This window comes from Colletotrichum aenigma (assembly GCF_013390185.1).
Source record: "Colletotrichum aenigma strain Cg56 chromosome Unknown KSG_Cg56_contig08, whole genome shotgun sequence".
NCBI lineage: Eukaryota > Fungi > Ascomycota > Sordariomycetes > Glomerellales > Glomerellaceae > Colletotrichum > Colletotrichum aenigma.
In genome coordinates, this window is record NW_023500914.1 from 1,848,930 (window position 1) to 1,867,779 (window position 18,850).

At 53.9% G+C, this 18,850-nt stretch overlaps 4 protein-coding genes across 4 annotated transcripts; 3 read left to right on the top strand and 1 right to left on the bottom strand.

Annotated features, from left to right (window-relative positions):
• Positions 1-2,085: 2,085 nt before the first annotated feature.
• On the top strand, positions 2,086-2,825 carry CGCA056_v012033 (uncharacterized protein; the record flags this gene model as incomplete). The annotated part of the gene is made up of 2 exons (XM_037327277.1): positions 2,086-2,132; positions 2,195-2,825. The coding sequence occupies 2 exons, from the start codon at positions 2,086-2,088 to the stop codon at positions 2,823-2,825; spliced, it is 678 nt and encodes a 225-aa protein (XP_037174519.1).
• A 463-nt stretch (positions 2,826-3,288) lies between these two features.
• Positions 3,289-6,267, top strand: CGCA056_v012034 (uncharacterized protein; the record flags this gene model as incomplete). The annotated part of the gene is made up of 5 exons (XM_037327278.1): positions 3,289-4,488; positions 4,555-4,599; positions 4,749-4,930; positions 5,000-5,227; positions 5,289-6,267. 5 exons carry the CDS (start codon positions 3,289-3,291, stop codon positions 6,265-6,267), a joined length of 2,634 nt encoding a protein of 877 aa, XP_037174514.1.
• Positions 6,268-8,602: 2,335 nt separating this feature from the next.
• On the bottom strand, positions 8,603-8,954 carry CGCA056_v012035 (uncharacterized protein; the record flags this gene model as incomplete). Its single annotated transcript, XM_037327279.1, has 3 exons — positions 8,603-8,746; positions 8,809-8,868; positions 8,928-8,954. The coding sequence occupies 3 exons, from the start codon at positions 8,952-8,954 to the stop codon at positions 8,603-8,605; spliced, it is 231 nt and encodes a 76-aa protein (XP_037174513.1).
• A 2,463-nt stretch (positions 8,955-11,417) lies between these two features.
• On the top strand, positions 11,418-11,874 carry CGCA056_v012036 (Cytochrome c oxidase assembly protein COX16; the record flags this gene model as incomplete). Its single annotated transcript, XM_037327280.1, has 2 exons — positions 11,418-11,684; positions 11,791-11,874. 2 exons carry the CDS (start codon positions 11,418-11,420, stop codon positions 11,872-11,874), a joined length of 351 nt encoding a protein of 116 aa, XP_037174516.1.
• Between the last annotated feature and the right edge of the window lie 6,976 nt (positions 11,875-18,850).

The window sequence follows — 18,850 nt, forward strand, 5'->3', positions numbered from 1 at the left end:
CAACGTTACAGGGGTCTAGTGCATATTGGATCACCTCAGCCGCCAGTTGTCTTGAAGTAACATGAGCTCGTCATTGAGCAGCAGGTGGATGTGACCCTCGTAATTTGACTTGGCAACTAGCAAACGAAGTTACATAGAATTCAGAGCCTCCTCACCAAAGTTCCCGTGTTTCAAGTCTTCTTGACCGGTGGGTTCCAGGCCTTCAAGTTCTTCAAATGGTCTATGTCGCTCTTGATTTTGTAGTCAGTAAACGGATGTTAATGGCAGAAAGAAGATGAACCAAATCTACCTTTTGCAGCTCCACAGGCGCAAAGATCACAGCTTTTATGCCTTTCACCTAGTATACCAGATGTTACTAAACGGAAGTTTAAGGATTTCTGCTGCTCTACCTCAATTTGACATTGCTTCCCATGGTTATGCTCGAGCCAGGATGTGAGGACATCCAGCCTGATTCGGTAGATCGAAAGGACCGATCGTACGTTCGAGTCCTCCATCGTGGTGAGACTATGTGGCAGTAGACATCCGCTAGATGTTTAACTCAAAGGGTATTGTGCGTTGGGCGAAATTCCATTTCATCGGTCGAGCCCCGTGGATATGCGACCGCTGAATAAATGTGGAAAAACGATGGTCACCGGGCGAAGCTCCAGCGGGAAGATAACCACGATCCTCTTTTCTCGCCAAGAAAATCTTCATCCAACCTTCTTCTTCCATTGATGTTTACTGACGTATCATTGGTCGCCTGATCTTACACCGGCTGACCGGCTGCAGTATGCGGCCTGGTGGTAACATTCCTGCAGATTGCGGCATGTAAGACCAGTTTGGAACACCGTCACACCCCGGTATTAGTTGAGCTACGCAGCCGCATTATGGTGTCAGAACTTGGCTTCGCAGTACCTTGTTCGGACAGGCGACCAATGCGATTTCTTCCCGATGCTTAAGGCCTCTAGCCGGCAGCCTACTAACAGTGTCTCGGTCGCCTTCTCGAGTTTGCCTTGCCGCTGCCTGAAAGCCTTAGTATGTCTCGAGACCATTCGGGGCGATCATTCGTCGACACCACCACCCATCATGGAGGCTGCTTATCTGTGGCCCGCATCACGAAAGAGCCCAGTGCAATGCACATTAAGCTGAACTTTGATGGCGGTGAGGTGCATGTACTTGACGGCAGAGGCTCAGAACTCGAATGCAAATGTTGAGCGGGCTCACGACCAAAGAAATGTGAGGGCTACTAAGCTGCTCTTACGTCTGAGCTCTGGCTGCGGCCGGGCATCTACAGAGAGATAGATGTCACCAGTGCAGAATCCACTGCGGTAGCGGCACGGGTTGCAAATGGTGTGCCTGGGGAACGCTGACAACTCTCAGGCGGACTGCACCATTTAGTCAGCCCAGAGCAGGTACTTCTTCAGCCCTCGCGGCTCTCCCACGTTGTAAATCTTTCTAGCTTTTGGGATGACGTTGATGGGGAAAGAACCCCACTCTTCGACAGTCCAGCGTATTCGTTGAAAAGGCATTGGCAATACATGGAGGGTTTGAAGATGTGTCCCGGTCCTGGCAATGGATCCCTTAGAACCTGTCGTGTCTTCATTAAGACCATGAGCTTAATGAGTTGGAATATGTCAAAAAATCTCACAGATAACGATATCATTATCTCGGATGACCCCCGCACTTCACTGAGCTGTTCGTTACTCTGCCACATTATCTGACTGGTTTGGAGCTCCGATAACGGGTCCGCCAGATTCCCCGCATTGTCTTCTATCAAATGGCGAGAACGGAACGGCGATGATTGAGATCTTTGTTGTGTTTAATCCTCACTTTCGGAATATCGTGAAAACAGGGTTAAGCCTGAAAATGACTCGGCGACAGGGGCGCACATCACCAACGCAACCTTGAACCATGGCAGAGTGGCTGGGGAATGTTTCCCCGCAGATTGCTTATCTTCGCTTGTTCAACCATGTCTCTGCTGAATTGGATGGTTTTTCAGTCGTTCGACTTTTTAAATGATCCTGTTTTTGTAGGTTTTGATTTGGAAAAACTATCGATACTAGGTTGTCGTCGGCGTTCATAGCGAGTTTCGGAATGTTGTGCAATATGGCAACGCGCTCTGCGCTGACTAGTTTGCTTCTTGTTGGTTCAACGTAAGTGAATGCCAAATTGCTCTAGGTTGAAGACTCACGATTCTGACATTCAAGGTTGGTAGTGTGGCAAGCTGTTCGGCCTCCAGCTTCAAGAACCTGGCTTTCGGAACTTTGACAAAAGGAACCAATCATGACCTCGTCATGAGACGCTACCTTGACTTCCACGGAATCTCAGAGACATCAAACATTTCGTACTACGACTCATTCTTTGACGCGGTCGCGGCGCTGAAGAATGACACCCTCGACTATGTCATGATGAATGCCGTGCATCCTCAAGCTTCATCAATAGTTGGCAGCGACTTCCGCAACGTCTTCATCATCGACACATTCATCTCCCCGAGTAAGCCCATTGTGGTGGCTACCAGAAAGGACGTTGCGAACCCACAATCAATCGGCATCTTATACCCCTCTGTCGCCAACTACACCGACACCAGCAAATGGTCAGATGTTGTTCAAGTGACCTCCGGTGGGCTGGTTCAAATTGCGCAGGACCTTCTGGGTGGGAAATATGACTCTGCAATCATCTACCAGGACACAGCGCTGGCGAACTCGGATGTCCTGCAGGTTGATGAGGAACTTGGGTCCCCGGACGACGCATGGCTGCTTCTGGGCCGCAATCGGACTTATACCAACAGTGTTCTGGCTTGGCCAAATGCGCCTGTAACATGGCAGTGGAAGAAGCAATGGTACTAATGAGGTTGAAATCCTAAAGGCCTCCAGAAGGGAAAGACTTTGCTGTTCGGTTAAGCATTTCATGCTTCCAATGTCTAATTTAGGCTTTTGCTCCACTAGCAGACCATCTTCACGTTGCTCTCAACGGCACAAGTATCACCAGGTGGCTGGTCCCAAATAAAGGAACCGCAATTTACTGCTTCTATTCAAATTGTCTTCCTCTTTTTTTTCACGACGTGCGTTCCCAAGTTGAAATCATTTTCATTTTTGTCGAGGTTGAGAATGGGGGAACAGGGAGGATCGCGGGGTACTGATCCCCCGCGATCGGCAGTGCAGATTCAGGACGCGTTTACACGCGTGGCGGCGACGCGCTCAGCAAGGTTCAATGACGTCTCAGGGATACCTTTCCAATGGACATTAAACTTATCCCCTTTTCTCATCAGTCGACATAATAGTCAGGCCTTTCTTTCATCCTTATGTAACGATGAACTACTCTTCAGCTGTGTCAATCAGCTCGGATTCTGAAGACTACGAATCCAACGACCAAGCGCCCGCCAAACAGATAAACAACACCAAAGTCGACTTCGGCACGTGGAAGCGGATCCTGCGTAAGCGCTTGAACGGCATCAAATCCGTCGGTGACATTGCCAACTTCACCCGTTACCCCACCTTCGCCAATCCGGGCCTCAGGATCGAAGGCCACCCAGCATTCCCTCTTCCGCTAACAACCAGCGATGCTGAGGTGATCAAGGCAGCATGCAAGGAAGCACCCTTTGGCAAAGGTGAAGACACCGTCGTCGACACCTCAGTGCGGAAGACGTGGGAACTGAACCACGCCCAGTTCCAACTCATCAACCCAGAATGGGCCGGCTTTTTGCAGAAGGTCTACCTGACGGCCGCTGATGGACTCGGGTTAACGGACGTCTCGGTGAAGCCGCACAAGCTGCTGTTGTATGAGAAGGGCTCATTCTTCAAGCGCCACAAGGACTCCGAGAAAGAACCAGGCATGGTGGGAACGCTCGTCATTTGCCTTCCCTCAGAGCATCAGGGTGGAGATGTTCACCTCGCCTTCGGCTCCGATCAACGCGTTTTCTCCACTGCGCCCACGTCTACATTCGACATTACCACTCTTGCTTGGTTCTCCGACGTGACGCACGAGGTGAAGGAGCTGACGTCTGGATATCGCCTGGCCCTGACCTACAACATCGTCCAGAACGGGTCTGCTAAGCAGTCGGCGGGCTTCTTCGGGCAGCAGGCGCAGGAGGTGAAGCAGGTACTGCTGCAATGGCAAGTTAATTATCCCGGCAATAACATGCTTGTCTATCCCCTAGACCATAAGTACTCTCAGTCGAGTCTCTCATTCCGAAATATGAAGGGTCGAGATAAAGCGGTCTGTCAGGCTATACAGGACATCGGTGCGCACAGTGGAGTTTTCCTCCTGCTTGCGCATCAAACTGATACCACTGAGGAGGATGAAGATTACTATGATAATGACGCCGAATCTGGTACATGCCTCGACGCCATTTTCACCCCCGAAGGCAAGCAAATCGCAACAGACTATACGCTCGATGACAACGAAGTTATGACGCCGAATATGTTCGCGGACCGCAACCCGGACAGCGAGGACGAGGGAGAGTTCACTGGCAACGAAGGCGCCCCTAGCACGTATCGTTATCATGATACGGTATATTCCCCCTGGCTTACTACATCTCACGCATTCCTACGTATCTAGAGCTAATGCTTGTGGCAGGTCGCTGTGCTCATCAAAAAGTCGGCCTTGGATAAGTTCCTACGGGTGAGTTCCTATGGTCCTGATGCCCACACAGGAAATATGGTCGCTCTTGTAACGAAAGATCTAGAGGAGCACCGCGATCACCCGGCCACCAGAGCCACGGCGTTGAAATTCCTAAAACACGCGATCGGGGTTACAGGACCTTCGCAAAGACAACGCCTCCCGTTGCTGTGTACTGGGCTCTCCAGCTGGATGATACGAAGCTGTTTCAGCTCGCTATGGCAGCCGCGGCGAAGGCGTGTCAAGACACCTACAACGAAGCCCTCAATGTAACGTGTCGATACATTGAAGAGAACTTTGGCGAGAAGATGGAATCGCTTGAGTGGGACAAGTGGTTGGTAAAGCTCAGGCGAGCGACATTGATCTCTCTGGCCTCGAATTACAGACGACTAACACACGATAGGTTGGGGGAGACTACCGGGAGTGCTTCTTTGTCGGGCTTGATGAATAGCATTCAACACTTCACGCCCCGCTTCAAATCAGATGCGGTCAGAGATTCCTTCAGTAAATGGGGCAACTCTAAATTGACCCTGAAGCTGAAGACCGAACCTCAATTTGGCATCAATGAACTCAGCTTCTTTACAAAAACATTGGAATCTAGGCATGAGGACCAGGAATGCATCATGTCAAGGTAAGTTTCCAGGTGCTTCGCCCTTCACCCGTCACAGATTTTGCTGACATCGTTCCTCCAGCCTGATCCCCTCCTTGGCTGATCGCGGCAACCGCGACCTCATCTACAAGGTCTTGAACACGGTCTTTGTGAAACGAGAGCAGAGAGAGTTCAGGAACGCCAAAGACATCTATGTGTACATGGTTCAGAACGCACTTCCGAAGCTCTTGCTCTCTGGCGAGGACATCACACCTACCTCAACACCCTACGCCGCACTTTCAGCAACCGTCATCGGACCCTTGACGGAGTTCGCCTACCGGGTCAACGAGGGCCTCACCCTTGGCGCCGCAGAGCAAGCTCTTCAACTTCTCGAGGCAGGCTGCAACACCTTAGTGTGGACGAAGTCAGAGTGGCAACCTAGCGCTGTCCAAGCCAACGTCGTTGAGACATTCTTGGTTCCTTTGATGACCACAATGCAGAGGCACAATATTCCTGTCGAGAACCCCGAGGCAGTCAGAAACCTCCTCGAGGTCATCATCGGAGAAGGACTCCTCCAGCAACTTGGCCCCTTCCCACCGAGGCCCGTCGGCTGGACTTATAAGCCGCGTAGGTGCGCGCCCTATCGGGGTCAGAAGACAGCTTGTCGCGACTGCGACGAGCTGGAGGTCTTCCTGACAGCGCCAGACCAGAAGGTTTGGAGGTTCGCCGCCGCAGAAGCGCGCCGCAAACACATAAATAGCCTTCTCTACGGCACCGAGAAGTACTTTCGAATGACCACGGAACGTACCAGGTCTCCGCACACTCTGGTGATTGAAAAGACTGGCGGAGAGTACAAGGACGAGGTCGAAAAGTGGCGTCGCCACGTTCAGTCAATGGCCTCGCTTCTCTCTCCCTTGAGGAGTGACTTCTTGAAAAGCATGCTGGGTAAAAGTAGGTATCGGGAGCTGATTCTTCTTGAGCCTTTGCTCAGCCAGACGGATTCGGGGAGTGTTGCCGGTGTGAAACGGGAGGCGGATGAGCCTGCGTTTGGACAGCGGCCTGCTACGCAAAGGCGATTGTGAAGGCCATGGGTTATTTGGAAGATGAGATATGGCGCTTCTAGTGAATGAAGCATCTCCGTTGACGATGATATCTCGGCCCTACTCTTCCATTCAAGTAGTGTATCATATGGTGGTATTCTTAGATCACGACGGAACGAAACACAGTGGAGACCCCTGCGACGCCCAACGTCAAGCAAGCTGCGGCCAACATGACAGATAGCCCGCCGGCTGGGCGAAAACGCCATGTGTCGTAGAGTCTACCTCGCCACGTGGGTGGTAGCGGGACCCAATATCTGCAACGGGGGAAGACATGAGATGATGGACTGACCCAGCGCAAGGCTCTTTTTCACATGCTGGGGCCACTCCTGCAAGAAATCGACTCAGCAGAGTTACATATCTGGTAAATTTCAACGAGCTTGGATACTCGACTCAAGTCGGCTACATCATTATCAGTGATGGCAACGTGTGAGGTAGCATGAGTTGTCGACTCATTCATGATACAGAGCACCACGCAATGCTGTTGAGGCATACGGTGATAAGAGGGATTTCTGAGTCGCTTATCTGACCTCATGAACTCTGTCATGTCTTCCTGCCTTGGCAGCTGAGTCGACGACTCGCGCGGGAAGGCTCGGTGGCCCTTGTCTAGCGTGAACCGATGGCCCAACATGCCGGTTCCAGCGTATCACCAACTCTGAAAGTCTCGCAGCATCTCGAAGCTTAGGTGTTGGTGCCTCCTTTTCACCCCAAGTTCCACCAAAGCTTCATCCACCCTCTGGTAGAGATTTATCAAAATCACAGGGCTAGATCAACCATCCCAAGTGCTGCGAGGGAGCAGTGGGTGGTGCGCGGGCTCCCAGGTTGGCCCGGGAAGAGGCTTGGTCATGGCGTGATCGTCTCAACTTCACAAGCGAAGGGAAGTCTCTTTCCTATCGTGCTGGAATACCTCGGCAGAATTAAGGGAAGGACAGGACGGGCCGCTGTCGTCGACACGAGCTCGGGATAGTTTCTGACAGCTCGCAGTCACGACAATCACGTGAAGTGGCCTTCCTGCGAAGAAGCGGGGCAGAGATAGAGGCAAGATTGTGAAAGACAGAGAACCGGGTGGGTGTGAAGTAAGGTAAGTGTGTTGTGAACGATGGTTTGAGTGAGCGGCGTGGGTGGTGCGTTCGTGGATCTGCCGCAGGTTCTGAAACAAACCCTCACTCAGGTAAGCTAATCTGTCATCGTTTGAACTTGCCGCGATCCATGATCAGACAACAGCCAAACCAAGCTAACCAATTTTCCCGTAGCACAAGGTTCCCACTGTGCTCGCATTCGAACCGCATGCTTTTGCTGCAGCTTGGCTTCTGGCACTGAAGAGGCATTTAATTCGGACAGCGGGCATATGCGAGTGCTATGAGTTGAAGTAATCGAGGCGGTGTCTGCTCCTTCTTTTCCCCTCACAGAAGTCAGAAGTTGGAATAGGTTGGATGCTTGATGTTGTCGTCGTTTCGGGACGCGGAGCACCCCTTGTCATCTTTCCGCGTTATCTCAATTTGGGAAGAGGGAATTTGTTGCCCAAGTCATGCAAATCGGGTACACGGAACACGATACGCGGTTGGTAGGGTTTTGCCTCTCGTAGATTGATAGCTATCCTTTGCGAGCTGTCAAGCTTGCACCCCCGCCTCCCCGAGACCATGTCCGATTCATTCATGTTGCTGATGCTGCGCTCCGTGACTACTGCAAGGTAGAGTGCTTTGAGAAAATCCCCAAACGTCAGGAGTACAGAGTGCAGCTTACATGCATGTATTCGGCGATTTCAGAGCTGAGCTGCTGCAGAGCTCAGGCTCGGGCGTTGCACTGCCTCGAGGCCCCCTCCCGGGTCTCACGGATGAACGACATCATCGCATCATCACCTTCCCGTCACCCCGGGTCTCAGCACAGTCTGGTCATTTGGGCAGTATTACTTGATTGGTAAGTTCTTCATCTAGATTTTGTTTTTCTCATGATAGGCGCATGTAAAATGATTGAGCCTGTGTTGTGTATCTCTTGTGGGAGGGACGGAACCTCTCCCGAGTGTTAGAGCAAAATGCATGGACCATCGTCGCCATCGCGGGGTCCGGTGAGTTTTTAGTGTTTGGTTTTTTGAACGCCTTTGCCGTATTGCATGATGGCCAGATCCCGCCCCCAACCGTTTTTTGTCTTTGCGGCCATTGCCCCGGTGGGATCCCATTCTGCGCCTATTGCTCGCTGTCCCGCTTCGCTTTCTAGTTCATTCGTTTCCCCTGTCTTTGCGTGTGTCGTCGTTAAAAATTGCAGAAAAATGTTGGTTGCGTAAGATGAGTGATTGGTGATTGGTGATCCGTGATTGGCGGCTTCAGTTCTTCACCCGCGAGTCCCGGGCCGGACGACTGGCCCGCTCAACCCGTCGATCGCCATGGGTCGACCGGGGGGTGGCCGATCCCCAGCGCTCAGCTTCAGAGAGGAGTCCTTCCTTGATAGCGGCGCCGCGTTTTGATGCCTGGTCGTTAATGAGTATGATTTTGAGCTAGGGATGAGTGAGTGATGAGTGAGTGGACATACTGCGCAGAGATGACACCTATCGCCGAAGCGGGAGACGGTGTTGTGGCAGTGGATAGAGCCCTGTATGGTATCACGTGAGACTAAGACCCAGGACAAAGAACCGTCATGGGGAGGCTCACGTAGTAGTTGGAGCAGTAGTAACCCATTTTGAATGTGTGTGTGTCTTTTGGCCGGCGGGGGAGTAATCAGATGAAAAGCTGGTCAGGTGGCCTTCGAGATGGGCAAGTACGTTGAAGAAGCGAACTTATTCTTGAAACTCGAGGGAGGGGAGGGATGGACCAGCCGGGGAAGGGAGAGCGAGAGAGGAGGTTGACAGGAGGTTGACAGCTCGCCGATCTTCAACTTTTTTTCTTTTCGACTTTTCGATGTTCGCGGATATATGTCAAAGGAAAGAAGTGCCAAGTTACCTTTGCAAGCACAGGAGAGGGACGGACAGGACTAGAGAGACACTTATACCATGACACGGCACACCTTGGGACACCCCAACGCCACGAGCGCCCAGACGCGGCGGCACTGGAGAATTTGGGGAGACCAAGAAAAAAAAAATTCCATTAATAAACACGCTCACTCACTCTTGGATAGTCCGGCAAGCTTCCTTGCGGCAGCAGAGCAGCAGGCTACTGCCACTTGGTCCCGCTTTGCGTCGTCCGCCTCAACGAAACGAAACAAGCCTCGGAGACCGTGACACCTGTCCAGGGCTACCCCTTTCACAGGGCCTTCCAGTCGGCTTGTGGCCCGACGAGCAACAACTAAGCCTAAAAAATCATCCGACGAAGGGTTAAGTCAGAACCCATTGATACTGTGTGGTCCAGGGGGGAGGGAGGGGAAGGGAAGCAAGACGTGTGTGAAGAAGATGGGCAGACGGGGACGATGTTAAGGTCTCGGTGCAGCTATGGCGGGCCTCCAGTACCACCATAAGCTGCGACGAAGCTGCTGCGGTGGTTGCAGTCCAGTGGTCCAGTGCAGCGCAGTGGGCAATGGGGGCCAAAGTTTCCGTGGTCAGTGCTTGTCCGGCACGGTTTCCAGCTTGCCGGGAACCCAGCGGTACCCCTGGGCCGGCTCTTCCCCTCTCCTCCCCTCCCCTTTGCCCTTCCTGAGTTGGGGGCCCTCTTTGTTGCTTGCCCTGGGCTGGGCCGGGCCTGGCTGGTGGTGGTGGTGCTTAGCTGGGCGCTCTTCGTCTGAGCGGGATGGCTGCTTGTAGTTTGTGGCAGTCCGTGGGAACCTTTTTCTGGCCCCCTGTTCCCCGTTGTCGTCGGGCGCGAGCGACTCGCGACGTTTGGGACACTGCTTGCTCCTCTTCTCTTCCTCCCAGTACCTTGAGAAGGGCCGGCAAGCAGGGAAAACAACGGCAAGAGAACGGACGGGACGGGTTGACCAAGACACAAGACGTGCCAGGGCTGGGGCGGGTTTGCGGGGAACATCGCTGGGCAACACGACGGGTAGGACGGTGGGAGATGGCAAACACTGTGGACGAAGGGCGTTCCTGGGCTCGTGCCGGGTTTCAGATGAGGGACGAGGTGACTTGAGTTAACTCGAGTACTGAGTACGGCAACTCAAAAGTACGGACGGAGTGGCTGATGTGTCTACGTGTACACGGAGCTTCGTGGAGGCATCCCGTACTCTGTACCCGGCTGGTCCCAGAAACAGCAACGTAAGACGAGGAGTGAGAGAGTGGTAGAGACGGTTGCTGCTATTTGTGGTGTTTGTCAAATGCCTTGATATCAAGTTCGGGGGAGGGACCGGCTTGTTACCTAGGCTGGTGGAGATCGGGGGACCTTCTGCCCGGTGACGGATTATGCGGATGGAGTCGGTCGAGACCGTTTGGAGGGTCCACGTCAGCCATCTAGACACATCTTCTATGCGGTGGGCACTGATTTGGCTAGATTCATTGACTCAAGATGGCTCTAAGCCGCAACGCGCCGTGGTTTTGGGCCTTGATGTTGGTGTTGGCATGTTAAGCTCCGTCATTCTTCATTTACTTTGGGGCTTGGGGGACCAAGCATTCCTCTGCAACCTAGGTACTATGCAGTTTTACTGGCAAAGATATGGTGAGTACATGCTAAGTTTGACTAACTGAATCGATGTACTTAAAAGACGGGCCGCCACGGCGCATCGAGGCGGCTTATTGCGGTTGTAGATTCAGGTGAAGGTAAACTTCATTCATGGTGGAAAAGAGCAAGATTGGAAATGGGCGCTGCAGTGGCTGCGATTAGATAACGACGCCCTGGACGCCTTGGACGCCCTCAGCAGCAGCACCGCTGTACGGCGCCGCAGACTCGACACTGTGCGGCACGTGCGCGGAAGCTAGTCGAGGTCTGGTGGGGCACCCTGGCACCAAAAGCTCAAACTTTCTGGGAGCTCCGGGAGGAAACTGTACCTGTCAGCTTTTGATTCGATTATTCTCTTTTGTTGCTTTCCGCATCATCCTCAGATCAGACCACCTCTGTGCATACCACCAAGGCACCGCCCCGAGTGAAGCCATTGCGAATACCCACGATACCTTAGTATTCGAGGACATTGACGTTGTTGTTTCTGCAGCGACTGGTTTAACCGACAATCATTGCACCATCAGCCGTCAATTGAATACCGAAAGGAATATCGCCGCCACCATGGCCGTTTTCGACAATAAAAGGTTCAAGTCGACCGTCGACACGAACAACTTCGCCGCGAGGTACCGAGCCATGATGGCGAAGCGCCCCTTCCTGCTCTTCGGCCTGCCCTTCGTCGCCGTCATGGTCGCCGGCTCCTTCGTCCTAACCCCCGCGACGGCCATCCGATACGAGAAGCACGACAGAAGGGTGCGCCAGATGACAAGGGACGAGGAATTGAGCATGCGTCGGTCGGCGCGCAAGGTCGACATGAAGGAGGAGTACTACGTAAGTCAATCTCTGCCAAGCTCACGGCCTCTTTAGGGGCCTGCGCGAGCCATGGAAATGACGCAGAGGGAAAAGAAATGAAGGACTGACATTGTTGGGAAAACAGCGTCTCGCGGCCAAGGACATCGACAACTGGGAGCAGAAGCGCGTGAAGCGTTTCAAGGGCGAGCACGACGGCATCATCGAGTAGACTCCTCCACGGCGATTGCGTCTCGCATCTCGATCTACTGGCCGTTGAATCGCAACGCATACAACAGGTTTCGATTCCTCGAGCCCATGCCCTGGACAGATCGAGATGAGGCAGATGACGAGATCACAAGAACGCGCGGGGACGAGATTCCAGTGTTGTTTTCTTCAGCTTCGCGGTCCGCGTCTTCTTCGAGCATGGCCGTCATTCCACTTGAATCCCATTCTAGCCTCACACGAACCCGAACGCGAGGCAGGCGGTAAGGCGCGCTTGTTGGCTGCCAGGATTTTTCATGTTGACGCAAGGAAATTGCATATCCTAATCTCGGGTGCTACCGACCTTGCATCAATGCGCAACAATAAACATCAAGCCACCACTCAGGGTTCAACACAGCCGCATAGCGCATTTGACGTCACTATATCAAGCCCTATGCCAATCGTCATATGACGGGTCTTGCGGTGCGGTGCGGTACGGTGCGGTACGGTGCGGCCACGGTTGGCTGCCGTTGACGGGAGGCATGCACGCATGATTTCGGGTCATGCCCGGCTCTTTAAGGGTCTGGCAGGCGGCCGTTGTTGTGGAAAATGCACGACGGAAGGGCGGGTTTTCCTGGGCGCTGGCAACGCGGGATGACGCACCTTGCGGTCGATCTGGGGTTGACCAGGTTGTGCCTTGGCGACCACTTCACCCCCCACCCAAGGGGGTCGAAACACGATGTCTTGATGGGCAGTCTATAAGGACGCCCTTTCTAGCGAATTTGGGAGATCTCTGGAATGCAAGAAGCACGCCGTCGGGTCGGGAGGTCGACACGGGGTCCGAAACGCCCTGGGGACACACTGATGTCGACCCCCTTGGGACGCCCGCCTGACGATGCGCGACACGTTACCACGCGGGCAGAAATTCCTCACGGGGGCTGACGGGTCGGCTGCCAATATCAACATCATTCAGCATAGCAAATTGCCCGGCCGGCGTAGTCGACGGCCGACGAGACGGGTCTCAGTCTCGAAATTTTGAATCATTAAGCGTCTTTCGGCATATCTCCAAGTGAACCTCTCGCGCGTACCAGGCGCTTACATGCAGGGCATCATCGTCCTGGCCTTCTCATGCGTGTGTCTGTTTTATTTTTGCAATCGAGAGTTGCGGCCTCGATCTGACAGGACGAGAGTTGTTGTGGAGCAGACTGCATCGCGATCGAGCTGAGATTATCGAGGACTCGTAGGGCGCGAAGTCAACGGTACCTCGTCGGAAGGCATCAGCCCAGCTGGACCTGTCAAGCCCATTGTTCAAGCGGCCGTTTTGTTTCAAACTTGCTCTCCGTCGTACTGCATCGGTCGATCATGTTACAGCAGGCGACACCAGCAGAGCGAAAATCCCCCGGCGGGCCATTCAGCTGTTCAGCTCGGCCAAGTGGCAAATTACACGGCAGGTTTTGCCCAGGAACATGTCGATGATCTGAGGTTGACCGCAAAAGAAGGCCGCCCTGGACGTGAGTGCGGTGAAGCGGGCGGTCTCAGAAACTGATGGGGGTGCAGCCGCGGGCGGACCAGGATTTCTCTGTCGATCGGGATCGTCGGGATGCCGTCACCCGTACCCGCAGCGAGTTTGAGCCCAGCAGTCCGGCTCTGATGGGGAAACGGCTCTTTGGCGGCTGTTTCTGACTGATGCGGATGGGGCTTTTCTTCTGTGGCTGGCGTTAAAATCGTCTGACAGCTTCGAACTCCTTCGGCAGGATTGGACGGCAGCGGTCCTTCTGGGAGGAGTCAGAGTGGGATCTCTAGGATTCGTGTTCCGGTTCGTAGGAGCTGGGAAATCCTCTCGGTATCCGGGGATGGGAACTGTGAACGCGGAATCCTGTTGGCCGACGGGGTGCGCTGGACTCTCGGCGATGACAAACACTACGAATCCTCGATAACTATTCGTCGTATACGTGTTCGCCGGCGTGAGCATGGCGAGGCTGTACTTCGGTGTTTGCTACGCTAGGCACTTACACCAGTCCGCCTAGAAGCCTCGGAAACAAACCATCGGCGTCGCTATTCTTGGGACACGGCGAGGCAGTAGGCAGACAGACTGGGGGATCCGCTGGAGAAGTTTCTGTCTCGTCTTTGACTCGTTCGTCTCCCTTTCGCCGGGTCGCCGGTGTTGAGTCACCACGGAGCCGGGTGATACACAAGAAAACTTTTTTTTTGGGGCCGTCGTGCTGGGCGTGCGCGTTTCTGTTCCAAGGGCGGAGCTATTATTCTGCAACCGCATCGTCTCGCCCTCCCTTCCAACGTCTCCGATTGATCGGTAAATTCTGTAAGTCTGCACGAGCATCAAACCAAGTGGGGGCCGCGACGTTGGTCGACGACGTCTACACTTTGTAAGCCTCCGAGAACTCTCGGAGGATTGGGAATCGGTTCGGCATTGGAGATACCAAAGGGAGTGGTGGTATCGTACGTTCAAGGGGTGGGAGGTTGTTCGAACTACGGAAGAAGAGGGTGTGCATGATGCAGACGGGATGGCGGGCAGGACGGCGTGGGCGGCATCACCGATCCAATGAGCCCGAGCAGAACCAACATTTGACGACATTTCTTATCAACGGTCTCTTGAACCAAAGTGTCAGTCATGTTAGCCCCTTCAAGCACGAGGTGGTTGCATCGCAAGCGTGACATGCCCTTGGATTCCTGACGGCAAAAGATGTTCTACAGCATCGACTGCCGGTGGGAGGTTCTTCGTGAGATCGAGATGCATAAGTGCTGGGACCTCTTCGCGGAGTTGATCACTATTGGACCTATTGGAAACTACGACGGGGAGGGGAGAAAAGGCATCACGATCAGCTGAGCAAGCAACATACACTTCCTACCGGTTTTCTTTCTTTGTCTCTGGTGGCTTGGGGAGCTGGGAAGTGGTGCGTGGTGAGCCAATCGGAATGCTTGACTGACAATTTCATCAGTGTTTGCCAGGGATGCCGGGGGTGATGAATGCACGGCGCAGCTGAAAAAAAGTGTTCGGGGGAGGAGAAGCTGGTCCGGATGCGCGGGAATATGGGGGTGGAGCCAGATCGAATCGAAGCCCGAACACTGCGGCGTTTGTAGACCCCCAGAGAGAAACCTCGGACCGGGGGAGGGGCTTTTCCAACAATAGATGATTTTGATGGATGAAGCACTGCTTGCTGACTGAGAACATGGAGGAGAGAAGCCCCCTCAAGAATAACCCTAGAGAAACATGGCAACACCCAGGGATGGATGTGAGATACACAGATGGGCTCCGGCGAATGAGATGCAGAGGACATACCCGCGGTCTGCATACGGGAAGGGTGGTGGTGAGAAGGGGAACAGAACGGCGGCACAGTCTCTTGCGTTAGAGTGCATGCAGAACATGCGATGGCAGCTGCGGCACGGCGGACGCACTTGCGTGTCTGCTTGCTTGCTCAGCCGGCCGCCGTCTGATGGTGGTCTGTCAGTTCTCGGGAACCGCAGCATCTCTCCCATGCCTCCCATTCGTTGCTGTCCGCGAACGACGGCTCCGGTCCCGTCGGGATGGATTGGATGATTCATCAACGACCACGTCCGTTTCAAACGACCCAAGGCCAGGTACGAGAAACTAACAAACCTTCTCGTTCTCAGGCCAGGAACAGGCACAGGAACAGGAACGGACCATCCACGAGTCCGCTTGCGAGAAGCGACAAGGCCAAAAATCCGGTCTGACTAAACCCCCGTTTCGCCGCCTGCGTGGACGGTTTTTGCCCTCTTGCCGTTAGCAGCCTAGCCCGAGGCGAGACGAACTCTCGTCGTGCCATGGCGTTGCGCGGCGCCGCTCCATCTTCAGGAACCATTTTCGCGGCATGCGTCTGTGTGTGGCCTCTCTCTTCCTGCCAGAGAAATAATGCCATTTGTGCGGCAGCCAAGGACTCCGCAGCGCATGTAGCATGATCAATTGGATACAACTCGCCCGTGTGCCTGTGGACGTAAACGGCTGATGAGGACAGCGTGGGTTTGCCCTTCTCTGGCTTAGACCGGTGGCGGCTTTTTGTTCGTTTTGGCTTAGGGGAGGAGGAGGAGGGGGATCCTCTCAGCATCCGCCAATCCCAATGGAGGCTGGAGGATGGTGATGGTTTTCCGTTGAGGCGATCTTGAGCGTGAGGCGTTCAGCCACTCAGCATCAGCCAGCTGCGGCAGTGGCTTGGTGGTGGTGCTCTTTTCCCCCTCCCGCTAGAGAGCCGTTGTATTTCTCTGACAGGGCTCAGGGTGGCATCCTTCGAGGGCGCGGGAGTATTCCGTAGCAGGAGACTTGAAGCAGAGACATTGCCCTTTTTTGAAGGGAGCGTTTCGAGAGGTGGAAGAGGAAATGGGGGCAAGGGCAGATCTTGGTTCTCTCGTCTGATCTTCCAGATTTGTTATTGAAGGGGTTCCAAGAGGCAAGCAATCGGTTAAGATAGATCTTCGATGGGAGAGTGCATGAGATGAGGGAATTGCGGAGGGGGTTAAAAAAAAAAAAAAAAAAAAAAAAAAGGGTTCACTGATTGACAAGCAAGCGAAGGAGGCAAAGCTGGGGGACAAGACATCAGGGAACCGCCGCGAAGATGATCAGCAGGAGCGCTGATCAGCCACACACACACACACCATCCACCCGCTCCCAAGCGAAACAGATAACCCGACCAAGGGAGGGGCTTGAGGGGGGCAGGACGGTGACAACCAACCAGACCGTCAATCGCTGTCGAAATATCCCCTCTTGTAGCAGCATGGCAGCATGGCGGCTCCTTTGCGAGTAACACGAGGTGAGGTGAGTGAGTGGATGAGATACTGAGAGGCACGCCACCCCCCTCCTGTTTGGTTCTCTCGAGGGTGCGGTTAGGTGATCAATTTGGCCGCCGGAAGGGACTACGCGTGTAAGACACCGGTAATAGCTGGGAAAACAGAGACACGCAACCGTGATGACAAGACGACGCAGCCATCCTCTCGCCGTGCAATGAGAGTACGTAACCCCAAGTAGCGCTCCCAGAGAGAGGTACCCAAGTCTCACTAAAGTGAGTGTGGTTGTCTGACTGTATCTGCGACGACGACAGGAAAGACGAACATCAGACACGCAATTTTTTTTTTTTTTTTTTTAATCGCGATCTGCAAGATGAGATGCAGATAGCGAAGAAAGAAGGACGAAGAGAGCGACAAGATGAAACACACGGCCTCGCGCCTGTGGAACGTATCTGAAGCCGTAGCGTGCCGCGGTTTTGTTGTATTGTACGTACTGCTGGGATTCGTTGCACCTTGTTTTGCAGATTGTCACCCATGATGCGCGGCGAGAGAAGGTTCAAGGTTATCAAAGCGAGGAAGAAACATCAGACGGTCTGTCGATGATGCTTGTTCAGACGAATTGACCGGATGACGTATCCCGAGGGGGAGGACCCAACGTTGCGCCCGTGGTCGTCGTTTGGGCCGCTCTCCGCCAGTGCACCGGCCAGGGCAGCCCTTCTGTCAGTGGCTTGTTAGTTTCCGTGCTGAGTGATGATGGGCTTCTTCCAGCAATGTTCTTCTCGCCGTCAGGTCATCATCGGCAGCAGAACCCTTGATTTGCGCATTGAGATAGATACCCACATGGGTACGTGTGATGCCGATATGTGTACATGCACCGGTACGTAGTGATAGCGGGCGCGGCGTCCCTTCCAGACTGAGGGGGAAACAGCGAGAGGGATGGATGCGTGGATGAGGATGGAAGGCGAGGGGGAAGAATGTGCAGAATCGGGAAAATGAGCTGCTGGAGGTCGCTGCCGAACTTCAGGGTAGGTTCCAGGGTGTGGTGGTGTCCGCCCGGGGTGGAGAGGGGCTGCTTGCTCGGGTTTGGATGATGATGATGATGATGAATGATGGAAGATGGATGATGGAAGATGGATGATGGAAGGCCAGCAACATGCAAAAAGACAGCCACACCCTGGAAGCGAACCGGGAAGAGAGCTGCCCGAAGCCTGGGAGCCCTGTCCCTACACTGCCTTGCTGGCCCCCTGTCCCTGCCTTTCGATAGGTCGTCAGCCCGGTCAAGCCAACCGCCAATCCTTTTGCTGCTTCCCAGAAGTTTTTTTTGTTTCTCGTGACTCCGTTTTGCTGTGCATTTTCTATTTTCATGTTTGGCCGGGCTCTCGTTTCTTATTCCCCCATTCTTTCTCTTCATACGAGGCTCAAGGGAGAGGAGGAACGGGTCACTGACTGGCAGACGGGTACAGAGAGAGAGAGAGAGACCAACAGACACAAAACAACACGAAGCTACCTAGACTAGTGCCGCCTCACCCGAAGAGGAAGATGCAAATTTGACATGCTTCCATCTTTGCCCAAAAGCTGCCCGGGGGACCTGGACAGGCGCATCCGCAGTTTCCAGGTGGAATTGGAATGACGAACCTTTTCTTCTTCGGCTTCACAGTTCTCCGAGCGAGGTAGTTGGGTTTCTTGGGCTCGTCGGGCTTTCACGGATGATTGATTGATCGTGTGAGTAATCGACCAAGCAATCAAACAAAGTATTCTGCTGTCTGCCCAGCGCCGTGGGGTTTGCATTTCAAGCCGCGCCGCGGTGGTGAGCAATAGACACCCACGCCAGCCGGGCCCCAAGGCGCGGCATTCACGGGTCCGTTCTCGATCTTGCATCGCATCGACATCGAACCTCTCTCCCTCTCCATCAAGACGTTGTCATTCTACCATCATCTTCCCGCCCCAGTGGACATAGCATCAGCGTAGACTCATCTTGCTGCGGATAGGTGTGCTACCCTACCTCCATCAGCCTCGATTGGGTGGTGTTGCCCGGCCTCATCTCATCCTCGTCCCATCGGCATGCGCCTGATCCTCTCGCTGGTCATTCCGCCCCCGCCCCTCCGCTTCTCTCCCTCTCCATCAAGTCAAGCCTAGTCACCCGTCAGGTCCCTAAGAATTCCTCAACCTTCTCTCGCGACACGCACGACGCTGCTGCAAGGCACCGTTCTCATTCCTCATGCTTCGCCTTAGCTCCATTCTGGGCAGCG